The sequence below is a fragment of the Cibotium barometz genome, chromosome 33 (assembly GCF_041138505.1).
Source record: "Cibotium barometz isolate CiBa-2024 chromosome 33, ASM4113850v1, whole genome shotgun sequence".
Classification (NCBI taxonomy): domain Eukaryota; kingdom Viridiplantae; phylum Streptophyta; class Polypodiopsida; order Cyatheales; family Cibotiaceae; genus Cibotium; species Cibotium barometz.
This window is the reverse complement of record NC_141078.1, coordinates 7,497,934-7,517,787: the sequence shown is the minus strand read 5'-3', so window position 1 is coordinate 7,517,787 and position 19,854 is coordinate 7,497,934. Positions and strand designations below refer to the sequence as shown.

At 43.0% G+C, this 19,854-nt stretch overlaps 1 protein-coding gene across 4 annotated transcripts in view; it reads right to left on the bottom strand.

Annotated features, from left to right (window-relative positions):
• The window catches only part of LOC147619252 (ABC transporter B family member 25, mitochondrial-like), a 71,758-nt gene that overhangs the window by 5,380 nt on the left and 46,524 nt on the right, over positions 1–19,854 (bottom strand). For 2 of the 4 annotated variants that reach the window (XR_015261831.1, XM_086772915.1), the window contains exons 4-13: positions 16,709–16,910; positions 16,097–16,257; positions 15,861–15,932; positions 15,616–15,681; positions 15,121–15,294; positions 14,940–15,010; positions 14,247–14,352; positions 13,958–14,164; positions 13,771–13,860; positions 13,422–13,490 (exon numbers count right to left, since the gene is read on the bottom strand). Coding sequence is in view for 2 of the 4 variants with exons in the window: in XM_086772915.1 (XP_086629041.1) it covers positions 13,422–13,490; positions 13,771–13,860; positions 13,958–14,164; positions 14,247–14,352; positions 14,940–15,010; positions 15,121–15,294; positions 15,616–15,681; positions 15,861–15,932; positions 16,097–16,257; positions 16,709–16,910 (1,218 nt within the window). In the remaining 2 variants the exon portion in view is untranslated. The remainder of the gene's footprint in view (positions 1–13,421; positions 13,491–13,770; positions 13,861–13,957; positions 14,165–14,246; positions 14,353–14,939; positions 15,011–15,120; positions 15,295–15,615; positions 15,682–15,860; positions 15,933–16,096; positions 16,258–16,708; positions 16,911–19,854) is intronic. The other 2 variants (XR_015261832.1, XM_086772916.1) reach the window with 1 other exon arrangement.

The following is a 19,854-nucleotide window of genomic DNA, read 5'->3' as shown; positions in this document are numbered from 1 at the left end:
AATAGCCCATGGCTGGCGCTGATGTACAAATTCCAACAGCAAAGTGGATTTACGAGCAAGCACATGAAAATGAATATTCAATATGTTCAAGCCACCATGTATCTTTGGAGAACACATCTTTGGCATTGACAAAAGACGAAGACCCTTTTTACGATGTTGAGTTTTCCACACAATTGCCATTGCCAGAGACATAAACCGATCTATATCAGCTTTCCTCCACATAATCAATGGAAGAAAGAACTGTATGTAAGCTATTACAATAGCCTGCACTATTACAATAGCCTGACGTACATGAAGAGGCCAAGTGGAAAGCTACCAATAATCAATTTTGCGATTCAATTTTAGCATAACCCATTGAATCATTTGTGAAGATGATAGCTGCCAACCCAAAGGGTAACCCAAATGACGAACGATATGTCCACCAGGAGGTATTCCACCGGGCCACAATACATGATGCCATTGCTGTACGTTAAGCGCAAGCAAGGTAGACTTATGGAAATTCACTTTCAAACCAGCAGGCAGACCAAAAAGTTCCAAAGCCTCCATTAATCTCTGAAGATCTTGTTACGTATTCTTGGGCATAAAAAAAGAATCATCAGCATAAGCTTGAGCCAGGGAAGTATGCCCAGCAGGAAGCTGTAAGCCATGCAATTCATCAGTAGCTTGCAAAAAATCCAAGTAGCAAAGAAAAGGATGTGTGGCAATAGCAAACAACAAGGAACTAAGCGGACAACCCTGGCGAACTGAACGTCCCAATTTCCAAGAATCCGATAGAGAAGAGCTCAAAATCAAAGAAGCATCACTGTCATTATAGAGCCAATACACAATATTTTGCCACTTCGCACCGAAACCAAGATAACTCATAGTCATAGCTATATAGTCCCAAAGCACGGAATCAAAAGCTTTCTCGATATCAACCTGCAAAATGAGTACATCCTGCTTAGTGTATTTGGCATATTCAATGGCAATATAAGCATTGGCCAAATTATCATTGATTTGCCTCCGAGGCACAAAACCATATTGCGCAGGATGCAAACCATCATGTAAAAATCCTTTAATACGATTTGCCAACATCTTAGTCAGAAGCTTATAGATGACAGGCATAAGAGTAATGGCCCTCCAATCAGAAAAAGCTTCACAAAGATCCCGTTTAGAGAAAAGCTTAACCAATCCTTCTTTCCAAGAAGATGGTAGTGCATCATTTGCCCAAGCTTCATTGATCATATACAGCAATGATTGTTCCAGCTGAGGCCAAAAAGCATGGAAAAATTCCACTGTCAATCCATCCCATCCGGGAGATTTCCATCGACCCATTGAATGTAAAGCATCTTTAAGTTCAATATCAGTGAACGGAGATTCTAATTCCAAAGCATCCTGTGGAGAAATAATGGGCCGAACATGATGCAATAAAGCATAATGAGCATTAAGTATGTCAGATGAAGTAGTTGCCGGTTTAGCAAAAAGAGCTGCAAAATGCTGACTAGCAATATATAAGAGCTCCGACAAAGAATGAGTCCATTGACCATCAGATTTTTTCACCCTTCTGATGCATTCCTTTTGTCTTGAAGCATGTAGATTTTTGAAAAAATCTTTGGAAGAGCAACCCTTATCTATGATAGCTCGATGTCGCGAACGTGTCAACCATTTTTGCAATTTTCTCTGATCATTTAGCATGAGGAAATGCTTAGCCTGCATTAAGGATTCTTGTTCATTAGTATTTAAAACCCGAAACTGAGCAAGATCGGCCATAGATTGACATGTTTCTTTAGCTTGCAGGATCCGATCCCGCAAGTCGGCCATGTAATAACGACCATAATCACAGATCACAGCCTGCATGCGCTGAACAAATTGAAACCAAGAAATGTCAATATCCTCATGCATTTGAAGGGGCAAAGGCTCAATGGCTTGCAAAACCATTTCCTTGAAATCAGCATGCACAAGATAACTGTTGTTTAAAAGCATTAGCCTATGTTTCTGAAGAATAGAGACATCTTGTGGCATATCAAAATAAAGGCCTAACCATAAAGGAGAATGATCAAAGAGTAACATGGAACGATCAATCCATAGTTTGCAAACAAAATCATCGTATTGGTCAGCATGTAACAAGTACCAGCGATCCAGACGTGTCCAGATATGTGGAAAAGCATTGTGATTAAAAGTAAACCCTTGCAGACGAGGGAATACATGCTGCCATAGGTCCAAAATATTGCAGGAAGAGAGCAAATCATTCCATGTTCTACGTTCAGCTCCAAGCATATGAGTTCTTCCAGTGGAATTAAATTCAGGAGATGGAGCATTATTAAAATCTCCACAAAGGAATGCATTATGGAGCCAAGGATAAGCCAACATTTGCGACCATATATTTGCCCTGTCAGCTGAGCTTTGTGGTGCATAAACTGCTGCAAATTCATAAATTTGTCCATACAATAAACATTGAATGACCATCCATCTGCCAGCAGAATCATTATAGGCCAACATTGGTTGCAGATCATGCTTAACAAGCATAAAAACTCCCGAGTAATGCTGAGTGCCCGCATAAAATATATCATAACCAGCAAAGTGACCTGATTGACCCACTAAGGTATGCTGAAACATGGGACCACACACATCACTGTGTGTGAGCTGTAATTTCCAAACAGCCCTTCCAGATCCATCCTTTGGGAAGGCATTCCTGTGCATTTTGCTTGAAATGCACCCTTCACATACATGTCTAGGTGGTAGCTCCACATGAGGCATATCCTACACCATTTGATGCCTTTGTAGCATCAACAAACTCCCATAATTCACATGCCCAAATCTGGCATGCCATAACTCTGCCTCTTGCATGGCAGAAGTAGTAGTGGCCAAACATGCATCCTGTGCTCTCTTCTCAAATGAGTCCAAGTGATACAGGCCCTGGTACAAAGTCCCAGAACTGACTATCACACAGTCTTTCTCTCTATCTCTCACTGTGCATTTGTCATCCTCAAAGTTAACCACATAACCTCTTTTGGCAAAAGAGGAGACTCATGAAACTATGTATCAGGCAAAGCATGAGGCTAGAGTTGCATACCTCAAGAAAGAACTTGAGAACCTGAAGGTGCATGAAGGTGACAGTATGGCCGATCATCTTACGAAGGTCCAGGATCTTCGGGAGAAATTACTTATATTGATGAGGTCATTCCTAAAAACGAACTTGTATCTGAGACATTGTAGTCACTGCTCACTACTAGAGTCCTACTTGAATTTCCACACTTCTCTTACTTTGTGTTTAAGGGGTAACCTAGAGCCTCTATAGTTTGAGGAGTTGGTGGGTTTGTTATTACAGGAGGAGCAGACTACGAAGAATAAATCATCCATCATGCATGGCAGTGACTAGGCCTTTGCTAACAATGACAAAGGCAAGGGTAAGGCAAAGGGTGGACACTATCAGTCTAAGGCCGATTCTGGACAGCCATCAATCAAAGCAAAGAGTGATGCAGATCAACCCAAGAAGAAGGGCAAGTGTCATTATTGCAAAAAGCCAGGGTACTGCATTAGTGAGTGAATGCAGGAAGAGACAGGCCAAGGAGAAGAAGAAAGAAAATGGTTTGGTAGTGGACTCTTTTAATGATCTTGCAGGCAAAGCTGATGATTCAGCTAACTTTATGCGCAGGATGATTGGGCTTTTTTGGTTTGTAGTTATGATGCATCACGAGAACACTTATGTGCACTGCCAGGCACAATGAGCACAAACTACCACCAAATGCAGTCAATTGTACTACACAAACTTGTTGCAAGAAACTAAAGGACAAATGTAATTTGTCGACACCAGAATAGTGTTGTGTGTAGATAGCCAATGCCAAGAAGCTTGGGAACCCCAAAGCCCAAGTTCTCGTAACTTTTGCAACTTCAATTTTGTGTGCAGGTACAAAATCCCACGTTAGCACTATACGACCACCTCCAACCAAGCTTAGATTTTTGCGTAGGTGATGTACAAAGTAGAGCAAACACAGCCCCTCACCGTGGAGTAACCTAACCCTAGGCTAATCGAGACGTAACACACACCATGAGAGAAAAGACAAGGATCCCAAAGTTTATCATACCTTAGGGAGAAAGAGGGGCACAACAAGTACAGAGGCTGGTGCAACCCATACAGAGGTTGGTACAATAGGTACATAGGCCAATACAACAATAGGGAGCTTGATCCAACATTTCTTCGCGATAGAATTGTTGCACTACAGCCTGTAGGGCCTAGGCAGCCAGGAGCACAAATGATGTGCAAGAGAAGGGGTGGAGAAGGGCTAATTTTTTGTGTGAGAGAGAGGGGGCTTGCCAAATAGATAAGAAGAGCTGCAAAACTTTCCCCAAATGTGTGTCTACACCTCATAAAGCCACTTGTCATGCTAATGCATACACACTTGCCCCAAACTGTGTCTACACCTCAGAATGCCGCTTGTCCACAGATGTGTCTTCTCTTGCTCAAAACCAAGAGCATGAATGAGGCGCCCGACTTACAAAATGTCCACCCTATTAAAATGAATGTGAAAGCCTTTAACAATCAGGTTCACACATCAATTAGTGAGTATGGACACCTCATAAAGCCACTTGTCACGCTAATGCATACATACTTGCCCCAAATGTGTCTACAACTCATAATACCACTTGTCCACAGATGTGTCTTCTCTTGCTCAAAACCAAGAGCGTGAGTGAGGTGCCCAACTTATAAATGTCCACCCTAATAAAAATGAATGTGAAAGCCTTTAAAAATCGGGGTCCACACATCAATAAGTGAGTATGGACAACCAAATAAGAGCCAATTTCACGCTCAATCCTTTCCCAAATTCTTGGGCACTTGTTAGTAGGCATGCTTCCCACACAACACATGGGCTCAAGTGACCATCTTTGTGTCCAGGGAACCATCTCAGGCGCCCAAAACAAACTCTGGGAGCCTAGCTCTTTGTACTGGATGATTCCCCATTCCCAAAGCTTGTACTTTCTGAATATTCCCTTTTCCATTGGGAAATGTCCTGCCTGGTGACAAAATGCAATGGTAAATTAGAACTAAATGCTGGAGCTATGCAACGTGAAGAACCAAATGAACCAAAAACCATGTGATAGCTCTCACGACGACAACTCACATATTCCGCAAACCACACTCTACACAATGTTTGACCATTATTAGGGAGGAAAAAGAAAAGAGTTATCAAAAGAAAATAAAAAGAGCTAAGAATTTACTGCTCTAGGTTATTGTAGAGTGAAGAGAAAAGAAGAGAATTAAAGACATGCTCACGTGTCACCACATGTGCAAAATCCAAGCTCATGTAGATTGTGGCACATCGTAGCTGTAGGACAACCCGCTTTTGTACAGACTGGGTGCATTGTATGTGTCTGGAGTGAGCGTGATACCTTTACACACTACTAGTAATCAACGTCCAGACAGGCTGCAGCCTGTGCACTAAGGTTTGCTATTGGTCAAGCGTGTTTTCTTGTGTTGTTCTTTTTTCTTAGGACTGCTGTAGGAAAGCCCACGTAACAGGATATTATACAGTTTCTCCAAGAAAACTTCTAATTGTTTCCCGTGAGGCGCTCCATTTGAAAAGTGAACAAATCTCAACATCAGAAGTCTCCAAAGCTGATTGGCATGTTGCTTTATCCACGGTGGGGAAATCAATAGCCTATAGGCCTTTGCTGATGTTATTTCCTTCATAGGAATGGCAGTGTAACCAATCTCTTGCCGATCCAGTTTCCAATCATCCAGACGATTCTGCATCTCTAGCATGGGGGCAGGCAGGAAGGGTTGAAGCAACTCTTGTAGTCTATGCCAAATTGGCCGGGAGTGCATACCCAAACCATAGCGCCTATTGGCCAACGGAAAAGACATAAAAGAACCATCAGGTTGTATAACATCCTGCACATGTTTTGACTCCTTTATAGGCAAGAAAGTATGCTTTTCTGGGTTCAGCCACTGCAAGAAGCATTTGAAACATACGACTCCAATGCACACTTTCCAACGCCATGTTGTTGCCCTCCTGAAGTGGTCTCCCCGACCAACACATTGCAAGATCTCTTGCCATTGCCCTCCTGAAGTGGTCTCCCCGACCAACACATTGCAAGATCTCTTGCCAATCTATGATTAGACGGAGAGCTGCCAGGAATTGTACCTTTGAAACAACCCGTGATAAAGTCCCATATAGTGGTCTTCCAATTGCCAAATGCATCAGTCTGCACCTTGGTGCACATTTCAGCCAATATTTTCGTCCATGGTTGCATTTGGGCAGCAAAAGTATGGAGCAAGGTAGCTTTCCTCGCAATCAAGTGATAGTGAATGTTCTGGATGTTGAGTCCTCCATGCATTTTAGGAGAGCATACCAGCTCAAATTTCAGAAATGGAGTGCTTCTTTATCAGTGTGGGTTTTCCATAGACATTCCATAGCTTGTGACATAAAAGCATCCAAATCCTTTGTTCCATGCTATAAGTGGCAAGTAAAACTGTATGTATGCCATAATGATCGAATGAACAATTCTCAAGCAGACATGCAAAGGCCATGTTGAGAGCTTCCAATAATCTAGCTTCTGTTGTATGCGATGCATCACCCATCGGGTTTCATCTTTGAGCGAAACAAACCAGCCTATGGGATAGCCCAAGTGTCGTACGATTTGTCCTAGTGGCACAATATTCCTTGGCCACAAAATGTCATGCCAATCCTTATCATTCAAAGGCAAGAGCTTTGACTTGTGAAAATTAATTTGCAGCCCAGCAGCTAATCCATACAAATCCAAAGCATCCATAATGGATCGCACGTCCGACTCAGCATTGTGAGGGAAGAAAATAGAGTCATCCGCATACACTTGAGCGACAAAGTGCTTTCCATCCGGTAGCTGCAGCCCATGCAAACAGCCCACAGCAATGAGTTTATCCATATACAATAGCAATGGATGTGGGGCAATGGCATAAAGCAAAATGCATTGAGGGGGCAGCCTTGCCGTACTGATCTACCAAGTATCCAGGGGCGGAAAGATTACCACCAAGAATGCATCAAGCAGTGCTATTCTTATACAACCAATACACCGAGCTCGATGGAGACCCGCATAAAGGACACCTTTCAACCGATTGACTAGCATTTTAGTTATGAGCTTATATATAACAGGCATCAATGTTATTGGATGCCAATCAGTAAGAGACTCACATAGTCGCTTTTTCGGGGCCAACTTAACCAAGCCTTCCTTCCACGAGGACGGGAGTAGTTAAATCTCCCAACAATGATTAACCATGTGAAGGATCGTATCCTTAAGTTGATCCCAATAGGTACGAAAGAATTCCACTGTGAGTCCATCCCATCCTAGGGATTTCCATGTGTCAAGAGATTTTAATGCATCATCAAGTTCCCCCTGCAAGAATAGCATGTCCATGCTGAGAGCATCTTCAGGCAATCTATAGTAGTCACTTCATCCAACATCACATTTTTGCAGCACCCTCATGTTGAGAAGGTGACAGTGGGGCTGCAAACAATTGTCGGAAATGGTTCAAACACTCACTTTCTAATTCAAAGCTATCCATGGTCCAACTCCCATCCAATTTCTTAACCCGAGCAATAGATTGCTTCTGTCTGGTTGCATGCAAACCTTTGGATGAGCAGCCCTTATCCTCAAAGGATTTTTGATGCGCACAGATTTGCCATTTCTGTAGTTTTCTCTGGTCATTTTGAGTGATACAATTCCGGGCTGCCAAAAGATCAAGCATCTCAGATTCTTGCAGTGGTCTTCGATGACATAATTGAGAGTTCTCGTGAATTTTTTCTTTTGCATTTGCTACATGCTGTCTATGCTCACCTAGATAGTATCGGCCATACCATACAATAACATGCTGCATTCGCATTACAAAAGAATGCCATGCTACATCCATATCTTCACATGCTTGAGGGAGCAAAGGGCGGATTGCATGCTTTACCATGTCAGCAAACTGCTGGTTCTCTAGGTAGCTTTTGTTAACAATAAGAAGTTTTTGCGTAAGCAATCTACATGCATACGTATTCATGCCAAAATAGAGTCCCAACCAAAGGGCTGCATGATCCGAAAGGGTCATCGAGTGGTCCACCCACATGTCACATGTGAAGTCATCATGCGTGTCAACATTTAGCAGGTACCACCAGTCTAATCTCCCCCAATAATGAGAATCTGCATTATGATGGAAAGTATAGCCTTTGTCATGAGGTTTGGACAGCACCCAGATCTCAGAAGCATTGATGCAAGATAGCATATCAGCCCATGAGTTGCGTTCCATATTCAGCATGCCCAATCTACGCATCGTGTTATCATCACGATTTGGAGCATTGTTAAAATCTCCACAAAGGAAAGCATTGCGTAGCCATGGATAAGTTGCAATCTCCAACCACAATTGTGCTTTGTGAGCCGAATTCTGAGGTGCATAGACCGATGCAAATTCACATATTTCCCCATGCAAGAGACATTGAACCACCATCCACCTTCCACCAGAATGTATGAAAGCAAGATATGGATTCAGTTCATGTTTGACCATCATCAAAGTACTAGAATATCCATCACATCCAGCATAAAAGATGTCATAATCTGCAAAATGCCCATGTTTGCCAACAAACATATGTTGATTGTGCTCTTGTAAACACAATATGCGGCTGTTTTTTATTTACATAATGCCAAAAGAGCCTCCATTTTTGAGGATCACAGAGACCCTAGACATTGTATGACATGCATTTAAGAGGTATACATGAAGGAAATAAGCTGTAGTAGATGTAAGTCAAAAGAGCAAATTATTAGGCATCATGTGCCATATAATCCATGCTATCCACCATCATATTAGAGCCAAGGTGACTAGACACATCCACATTTGACTTCCTTTTTACAATGTCTGTCCATAGGACACCAACAACATTTACATCATGGAGCGCCGCAGATTGACCCGATGCAACCTCACACTCATCCCATGCTTTCGATAATTGAGGCCTCGTGGAAGCATGTGCTGATTTGTTTGGGGTTTGCCATCCATCCTACAGTAACCTACTGCAGCTTGTCTTTTCCTTTCTCTTTAGCAGTCTCTTTTATATTTTTCATTGGTGGGGACTATTGCACACAAGAGCAGATGCATTCCCTGTTTTGCCTGTGCCCTTTGCATTTGCAGACATAGCATTAGACACTCTGTTAGATGCAGGCAAATCAGACTGCGGTACTGCCACTGGGGGAGGCTGATGCAACAACAGTGGGCATTTCGTAGACACATGACCAAACTTGTGACATCTGTAGCAGGCACCTACAAATACACCCCATTTGAGTTCAAAATACTTAGCACCCATGTTCACATTCTCAACCTCTATAGCAATAGAGGGGATAATAGGCTTATCCGTGTCCCACAAGATACAAAATCTGTTGTGACTCCCTGTCAGATAAGGACAACAAACTACCTTGCCAAGAGAGGCAGCAATGAAAGGGAGATCTTTCCGCATATATTCAAGGAGGTTAACCACCTCCACCCACACCGGACAACTCTGACGAATAAGACCCTGACAACAGTCTTTCGTAGGGGGCCACTGTAACACATGTACCATCTGCATGCCAAACATCAAAGGCGATGCCTCCAGTAATACATTCCGATGCTTAGGCTCAGTAAGGAGCACCTCATAGAATCCCGGCGCAGCAAAATATACTCCCTCAACCACATGTCCCTGCAATACAGCTTTTATCCATTTTGCAACATCATCCACTGATGGCATTTTCCCTAGGAAAAATATGATGACTGCACATTCTCTGAGTACTTTTTGACAGGAGAGACGATGGACGGCAAAGCAATCTTGTAAGTGAAGGCCGGTATGGGCTTGTCCCAGCTCATACGGCTCTGCTGAAAGTCTTCATGAAGCGCATCATAGACATACTGCGCATCAGGGCTGACATGAGGTGCAAGATTTTCACTAGTAGCATCCATAGGTGTAGGATTGTCGCTCGGAGCAGCAATTTGTCTACGTTTCGGTTCCACAGAAGGGTCACGTCGAGCATACACTTTATCTGCAGCAACACCATTCGAAGAAGCGGCAATGTCTTCACTGCTAGAAGAAAGGAGGAGACAGTCAAGCTGATAGCAGGCGCTGACAGTAGGCGTTCGAAACACAAAATTGACAAAAAGCAGAGATGACAAGAGGCTAGGTAGGCAAATAGCGAGGGTAGTCAGCAGGCAAATAGGGAGGGTAGGCAGCAGGTGCCTAGCGAGGCAGAGACTCTCTCTCTCTCACACACGCACACACACACACTTAGAAGGGGATGAACAGAGAAGAGAATCAGAAGGCAGAAGATGACGAGTGATGCTGCAGGTTACCCACACAGTCGCACAGCAATCGCACAGGCCAGCAGGTCGCACAGGACACAGGTTGACAGGGCAGCAGGTCGCAGATCGACAGGTCACACCATCCTCTGCACACCCAAACACACACACACACACACACACACACCACTTGAACTACCACCTCATTGGCACCCCATTTATTTTATTTAAAGGTATCTCAATTTTGTATCTCAATTTTGTGAAGTGGGGAAAGCTTTTTAATGAAAACATGTTTTAGCTTTTCTCCACCCAAAAAGCACATTGTATATATATATATATATATATATTGGGCTAAGCCCCCTTGTAAATCATCCACGAGTTCAACAAGTGCATCAGTTTCAGCTTCACCAACTTTAGCATATAAAGAAAGCCGCACTCTCCCTCTGTCCGTACACTGTACGGAGATCATACAGCAGTCTATACTTCTCTGTTGTTGCTGCCATTCATGTCACAACTGCACCCCTGTCTGTTGTTGTTGCCCTACCGATTGTACGATTATACGACTGTTTACAGCCGTACAGCTGTACAGTGGCTCTTCTATCTTGGTACCGGCTGCTGAAGTCTGCCATGCAGATTGTGTTCATGCTGTGAGCATCTGTGCCAACTTGTCATACTGCCATACAGCCTGTACAACCTGGTGATGTCATCATTTCAGCACCCAAGCCCTAATTTGCTGTCGCCAGTGGCTGGTGGTGGTTCTCACAAGGTGTACTTGCTTCTGGGGGCTCTTCTACATCGCCTTTTAGTCCATATCATCATTGTACTTGTGGCCTTGGAGACCGAGAGCTCTTGAGAGGAAAGAAAGAAAGAAAGAAAGTTCTATTAACGTCCACGGAAGGCCGAACTCGACCTATGGGACAAAACAATACACCTTTCTTGTACATTCCACTTCGGGTGTGCCATTGGCACAATAAAATGAAAGTGAAAATGAAAATGAGAAAAAAGCACTAGCTCAAGGGATTACATGGGTAAGGATTACACCTAATTACATGTGTCAAATTGGCCTTTGTCCACCTTAGGTGTCCAGAAATTCTCGATGAGGGCTTTACCATATCGGTAGACAGCCCATTTTCCTTGTTTCCTGGCCTCATATACCTTGGCCAGCTCTTGTTTCTTTGATTTGAGTTGAAGGGGTGTGAGCTCATCTGCCGTCACACTTGGCCTTCGTCCAAGGATTCATCTAGAGCGTTGGAGCAGGTTCGAGACTAGAGACCGACACCGGCCCATTGGTTCCATGTATTTATCACATGTCTCGAGGACTCTTTTTTGTTGGAAATGTTGGTAAGTACACAGTGCATCAGTAATGCCTCAGAGGCTGCGTATGGCGCACACGGTGGTGGAATCCCCTGTGCTAGACGCTGGAAGCCTTGGCATGAGCACTGTGTGGCCTACACCATGGGGAGACGAGGGTTGTGACTAGGAAAGCGTTGTCTTTCCAGGGCCACTGTTTATTGTTTATTGTTTATTTTTATGTTTATGTCGAATCAGGTGATCCGTCGGAATGCCCCCATGCTTGTACTAGAAACTCCTCGGTAATATATCATTACCAAAGAAGGGTCCGATCATTCCAGTCCAGTGTGGTGTGCAGAATCTCATTATGTTATTTTCTTGTGTTGTAATGTGATTAATGAATGCTTTATAATTTGTCATATTGTCTTAACCTCTTGTTTGATAGTTGAGTAAAGCTCCTTAAACACCATACCCAGGTTACATTGGTGTTCCTTCACTTTTGTGATTGGAAGATGGTCCAAAAGGAATTTTCTTCTTTTCTTTAAGAGTATCGCTACATGGTAAGCCATTCAGACTCATGTGGCAGGGATAACACTAGTACCAGAAACTGCTCATGGGAAAGTAGCTACTTTGCAGAGAGCACTACGAGAATGCCTTTTGCAAAGTCTTCAGGCAGACCCAGTTATCAAGAAGCTTGTGGCAGAGAAGACCACTACACAGAGGAAGAGAGTTTCATGGAGCAAGCCAAGCGTGCACCAATTAAGTTGGTAGCATGTGGACAAATGTAGCAGCTTAGGGACTGGTTTGGATCAGTTTTGGACCTAATTTGAACCAGTTTTGGGATGCCTAAACATGTGCAAGCCAGCCTAGCCAAGGGGGCAAGGGTTTGCAAAAGGCTGGCCGACTGGAGTTAGTAGAACAAGAATTTTGCCTTTAAAAAACAAGATTTGGGTCAGTAATCAGCTTTCAAGGTTGGATATGCAAGCCCCAACCCTGAATCAGCAGTTAGCAGCCCCTCTTCCAAAGCCACTAAACATCTAGAAAGCCATGTAAATGTAAAAAAATAAGCAAACTTTGCCTGTATGTGAAATTCTCCATTAGCATTTTGCCTGTTGGAATGTGTTTCCTGATTTTTGATTCTCACTAAAGATTGAACATATTCACAAACAGAGGGTCTAGAGCCCCGTGTCTTTGAGGTGGGTTTTCCTATGAAGACCAGCACTTGCAGGAAATCACAAAGGGTGGCCTGGGAAAACAAGAAACAGTGTCCATTACGTTTTATAGCGGCGGCTATCTGATAGCAACCCAAAAAATATATATTTAAATTAGTTGCAACTAGAAAAACAGGCGTGAAACATCAACATATTTTCAAACATTTCAAAAGGTATGAAGTGTGTTTCAATGCAACTATGGCCGTCACCCTCTCATGTCATTGTGTAGTTTTTCCAATAACTAAAGCTGCTGCTTTGGTGCTTTTTCCCTTCCAATTTCTTTTGCCATGCACATAGAGAGCTACACTCATCAGAACAAAGCAAGAGGTGAGTCGAATGGATTGTCTCCAAAAGTTCTTCACTCTGACTCAAACTTCTTACATGATTTTGTGATTCCATTGACAGAAATTGCATTACTGGAGTTATTGTTATTGGCAACAAACGCATGTGGGATCAGCCCATCAGAGATTAATATAGCAGAAGTCATGTCTAATAGGTATGGCAAATGGAAGTATGTCAACAAATCAGCATTTGGGAGCTGCAAACTATCCACACTCAATATTGAAATGATAGAAAAGATACACAACGCTACAATCCTTATCATAACGATGGCAGGTTGTATTCAGAAATCTCCAGAGACTTAGAACTGGTTAGAAACAAGAATACTAGCATACCTTCAATCCTCGTTCGCCCACGATGGTATTGTAGCCTGCAGGCATGCACATGACTGCATCATGCAACCGCTGCAATCATTACATCAAGTTGATAATACATCATCCACAAGATTATTTTCACCAAAAAAAGAAAAAGAAATTGGCAACATTTTTCAACTCTTATGATTAGTTATTTTGTGTGTATCACATGCATGCATGCACATGCAGATACACACAATAAAAACAAAATCATTCTCGAAAAAGTTGAGTCCTGGTTCTCCTAAAGGAAGCCAGAGCTCTTACCACCACATTCCATGAGCTGTTCAATAAAGCCCAAAAAGATTAAAATTCGAAAGTTCCTGTGACTTACAGCTTGCTTAGCAGCCAGCACTACTTCTGCTTCTGTCGCTGTGGGTTGACTATAGGATATATTATGGAATATGGTATCATTGAAAAGGACCTGAGACAGCTACAAGAGCTAAGTAAGATCTCAAGGGGACCAAATCTGAACATATTATATAAGGCATCATAAGCCTGGATATCAATCTACACTTAACTGTGTCTTGAGGTACTACAGCCACAGCCCTGCGTAGAGAAGCCTGAGTCAAGGATCGTAAATCTTGATCATCCATAAACAAGGCACCCACATCTGGATCATAAAGCCGCAGTAAAAGCTTCACCATTGTAGATTTTCCGGACCCAGAAGGTCCTACAATGGCTACACTCTCACCTGGTTCTGCAACCAAAGTCACCCCATGCAACACCTGCATAGGTGAAGCTCTGCAAAGTCAGCTTCAAAGATTGGATTGCAAGAATCATAGAAATACCAACTGAGGTCAGACTCACTTTCCTTGAAGACTTGTAAGAGTAATGAAGATTTTGTGCCCTTAATTTGACTCCATTTCCATTTTTTTGCAGCTCTATATGCCCATCCTTCAATAGAGGTTTGGTCCTGCCATAACAACCAAATCTGGTTAGCCTCTTCTACATTGTTCCGTAAATATTATTAGTATAAAAAATGTCAGCCTTTGTTCACTATCTCCATGTTTCTAACATAGCTTACGTTAGTTTTTTAAGAAATCAATAATTACGGGAAACTGCCAAAAGGTAGGGTCTCCATTGCAAAACATCTGATTCAGAAGGTCCTTGGCCCCAAAATGTGTTTCAGCTGTTTCCCAGTTCCAATATGACACATTTCGGCCATTTCCCCTTTGCTGTTTCAACCACTTTTCTCACAGCTCCCTCTGCACCCCATTTCAGGTCATGTGTAGGTCAGCTGACTTACACTTTTCGATATCCACCTTTCTTCTCCTCCCTATTAATCCTTCTTCCATTTTCTTTTGAATCAATCCTCCCTCCCCCCCTCCCAACTTGTACCTCATTGGTACTGTGGTGTCTCCCGTGCCAGCTCCATTAAAGATGTTTTTGTTTCTGTTTCTGTTTCTGTTTCCATGGTTTGAGGGAATGAAGCAAGCATGGAAAACAGACTAAATTACATCTTTAATTAAGCAATTAAAATTATCTACAAAAGAGACTCACATGAGAATGTTGAACAAAGAATCAAGGTCCACCAAAGATTGCCTTAAATCTCGATAAAGAAATCCAAGAAACTGCAAACTAACAGAAAAGGTTCTCAAAATTAATCACCTTTGTGATTGGTTTGTTACTACACAAGTGCTCATATTTATCACTATAAGTAAAGAGTCCCTGAAGCAGCAACCTGCAGTGGTCCTGAGAGCTGAAGAATAAGCCCATTTGCAAGGACCAAATCACCAATAGTCATAGAGCCCTTCATAACAGAAAGACCAGCCAAACCCATGACAATTGCAACCCCAGTTGCCAAGATGAAAGCTTGTCCTGCATTCAATGCTGCTGACAGACGTTCTGCATCCAGCTGAGGGGTCATGAATCAGAATCTTTTGAGGGCAGGAAAGGCACTAAAAATTTATGTGGGCAAGCATAATTGTAGAGAAGAAGGGCATGATCATGTATTAAGAGCATATGAGATAAAGCACTAAATGTAAGGCTCTTTACAGACAGTGCTGTCATATTTTAATGAACCTATTTGTTTTGCAGGTAGCAGTTTGAACAGTGAGATCCCAGTGCAACTTTGACAGGCAGTTAAGATTGACTCACCATCCTAAGCGCAGCTTATGCCTATTAAGGACCTAACATCTTGTATAATGCAAAATGAAAGATTGTGCACGAAAAATACCATTGCAGTTTGATGCTTTCTCAATAAGCTATTGTACTGCTGTACCTCCAGCTTCTGGTTATTAGACTGCATCTCAAATAGTTCAAAGTGATCAGAAGCATGATGAAAAACACACACACCCCCAACAAAATGTTTGTTTTCTTTTAATCTTCACGTAGGGTTACAAGGAATGCGTTTAGTGCAGCAGCTTGCTACAACAAGGCCTTGCATATATTTCTGCTAAAAGGCAAGCAGTCAATTGATACCTGAGCAACCATCTCAAAGTTGAGCAGCACATCAACAACCTTCCCTGTCACAAGCTCTTCAACTTTGTTCGCCTGTGTAAAAAGTTCATGACATAGCCGTTTTCTTCATGTTCTGAGACAAAAACATACCCTTGTGTGCCATGCTGCTGTTAATAGAAGGTTTTGAGATGGTGTTTTGTAACCTGTGAAAAAAGAATGCATATGAAGCTATTGAGAAGAAAGCTTTGCATTCAAACCTCTTTTCGGCTTGAAGCAGCAGCTCTTGTGATGTTAATTGTCCACCAAACATACGCAACAAAGGTTACGAGCACAACCCCTGCAACAGTTGTACTAACTTGTTGTGCCAAGAGCACACAAACTAAGCCGAGCTCAATAGCTGTGGGGATGAACGTGAACACTGGAAATAACACAAATGCCAAGAGTAAGGAATTTCTCACAAGAGGAGCAAAAAAAAAAAATGACTTCAGAAAGAAAAGAGAGTTGTCGTGACCTGGTTAAACTTAACTATGTTGTTCACCACCTCTCATAAATAAAATACACCAGAATAGTTGTCCAAGCAGAAGGAAGAGAAAGAGGGCTTGCAAGAAGGAAGAGTTCTATCATTCCACTTCTTGCCAACAGGCTCCATGCTCCTCCTTTGCATGCATGTGCAGTGTTTACCTTTGTTACATTTACTGGGGAGAAAGGCCAAAAGATGTGGGGCAGGCCAGCCGCCCGGCCGGGGGTTGGGTGGGGGGGGTAGGGGGGGGGTGTGGGGTGGTGGGGGAGGGGGTGTGTTGGTGGCTGATATAATCAAATGAATCCGAAAGTGAACAATGTAAGGTTTTCCTTGGGGGATCTTTACATACCCACAGCTCGGAAAATGTGTACAACAGCACGCTGTGCGCGGTCAATTACACGTGCAAGCACACCAGTGCTCCTCTCCAGATGAAATGTCAAATCAAGCCCCAAAATATGGTCAAGAAGATGGACTGCCACCCTTCTACCAGTAGCATGACCCAAAGGTGCAAAAACAACATATCTCATTTCATTCATTCCCGCACTGATTGCCTGCCAACAAATCACAGTTTAATTACTCAAAAACCACAGAGACTCATCTAGCAAACATTAAATGGCATTGAACTTTTGAATGAACTTCCAGAACCAATCAAAAGAAGAGGCTTTTAAAATATATCAACATGACATCAACAAAGTTAGCATAGTGTATGCTTGAAATAACCTTATTTCAAGGTGGACCAGCCTTCTGGATGAGCAATAATCTCTGCAGCAATTTATAAAGGCCAATATCTACCCTGATAGTTGTGTGCCCTATACAAAGAACCTATTCACTAGAACTGGCCTTTTCAGGTATTTGAAACACCGAGCAGCTACTCTTAATTGAAAAACAACGAGAACACCCAAATAGGAGCCAAGACAGGAATGGCATGTTGCAATGATGATTTGAAATGGTTGCAGAGCAGGCTATGCTCTTTCGCTACCCAAATACAAACATTTTCTCCAAGAAAAGATCCCTCAGTAGTCATTAAAGAGAAACGTCCGCAAAAAGCAAACTATAAGAAAACATCCCAAGCAAAGCCTGATATGTACATCCCTCCTAAGAGGTAGAACGATGAGAAAAAAGAGCGGAAGGGGGAGGGTGCGGCAGGGGGTGGGGTGGGGTGGGGGGGGGGCCTCTGGCTGGCCACTTGGGAGAAAGGTCCCGGACTCCAAATGCGTAGGAAGTAGCTTCCTCCAGATACTCGGGTGAAGGAGGGCTATCTGTTGTGGATGTGTTGTCGATGCCCACCTGACATCCAAGGTAGAGTGCCGATGTGCCTTTGGTTCCACTCGGAAGCATCAACTAGGCAACAAGTCGGGGAGAAAGAAAGAAGGGGGGAGGATGGGGGGGGGGGGGGGTGCGCGGCTGTGTCCAACCCAAAAGCACACAACTTGTGCCAATTCATATGCTCACTAGAAGCAAGGCGAAGAGGTCAATAGTCTCTAGCAAGACTCCGTATCCAAGAGCTCCTCCAAGGTGCAAATGGAGAGGCTAAGACTCTAAGACCTCCATCTAGCAGACACATGCGATTAAACAAAACATAGAAACACATAGACACTCACATCTAGCTCTCCACCTAGCCATAGAGCCAATTAGGCTCACCCCCAAGCATGGAGGTTAATAGTATCCGAGACTTGCCTCCACATGCAAAGCCATGGCCTCCCATACCACCAAAACACACCCCTTTGCTGTACGCACGGAGCAATCCCCGGTCTACCTAACCTACAGTTAGACATGCTAGCCCAACTTTTGGGACCCACCATGTAACATACGTCCCCCCCTTAATAACCATCGATGTCCACAACAATGAATCCGCCGGGAAGCAACAGACTACACACGGACTCCCATGTAGCCTCGACCTCAAACCATCCTTTCCATTTGATCAAGTACTTTGAGTAAACAGTATATCAAGATTGTTCAATGTTCACTACATTGATCTGGAACCAACTGGGCCAACTTGGGTTCCATGGGAACATACCTAGTAATATCCTTGAGGTTAGGGATCTCTCCACTGTTACAATCTCATCACCTTCCTCTAAACCCATTTTCAAACGATTAACATGAAATTTAGGGTGAATCTTGATACTAGGGATAAACCTAGCCATCTTTGTCAACAGGTCCACAAGGACCTAGATTGAATCATGGCCCCTACAAATCCAAGGTAGCCCACTACAAAATCCATCGAGATAGTATGCCATTTGTTCTCTTCACAAATTTGCAGTGGATGCAACATACCCATAACTCTAAGATTTTCAGCTTTATTAAGCTGACATTCTTCCGCACATAATCCTCAACACAAGATTTCATATGCGGCCAATAAAAAAGGCCAAGGTTCACTATATGACAAACTGCCCCACATTGGGAGCATCATGGCACTCATATAAGATCTTAGTTTGGACACCCATATCATTGGGCACACAAACCTATGCAATCTTAAAGAGTAATCCACCTCAAATTCTCTCTATAGCATTCATGTGAGCATCTGGAACACTTAGATCTCGCGGGCTGCTACCAGCCTAGACCAATTGCCAAATGCTACCGAAGTACGTATCATCTTGGCAACACCCTTTGAGAGATAGGCAAAAGTCAATTGATATCTCCGAGAACGAGATGGCATTGACCTCAGGAATCCTACTAAGGGCATCTGCAACCCGATTGGTTGCCCCCTTTTCGGAAATTGATCTCAAAATCAAACTCAATGAGTTCAATCCATCTCGCCTTGAGACACCTCAAATCCGGCTATTCACAAACATACTTCAACGAATAGTGATCCATCTAAACAACAAACCTCACACCATATAAATTGTGTCTCCAAGTTTTTAGTGCATAAACAATTACAGAAGCTCCTTTGCCTCGCTATGGTACCACATCTGTGTCTTCGAAAGCTTCTTGCTTTCAAAGGCTATGGGTCTCCCATCTTGGAACATGGCTGCACCTAATGCAAAATCAATGGCATCTGTCTCAAGACCAAATGGTTTGCTTGGATCCATAATCCACAGCATGGGTGCCAAGGTGACTAGCTCCTTCAATGCTCAAAAGCACCGATCTAGCTTGTCATTCCAAATCACTGAAGAACTTATCTTGCCTTTCTTGCTTCTCACCCCCTTTAAAAGTTGATCAATGGGACAACAATCTTGGCATAAGCCTCAATTAACTCCCGGAAAAAGCTAGTGAAACCCAAAAATGACTTCCCTTGCCTAATCATCTGTGGAATAGGCCATTCCAAAACCTTGCGAACGTTATTCGGGTCTATCCTCATGCCATCAACAAAAGTCCCTATTTGAAAAAGTCAAACTTTGACTCCCTCACAAACAACTCTCTTGTCTCAATATACCCAAGACGATCTTGAGATGATGTAAATGTTCTTCCTATGGCGTGCTGTAGATCAGTATGTCGTCCAAGAAGACCAAGAAGACAACAATCCACTTTTCCATATATGGACAAAACAAAGCGTTC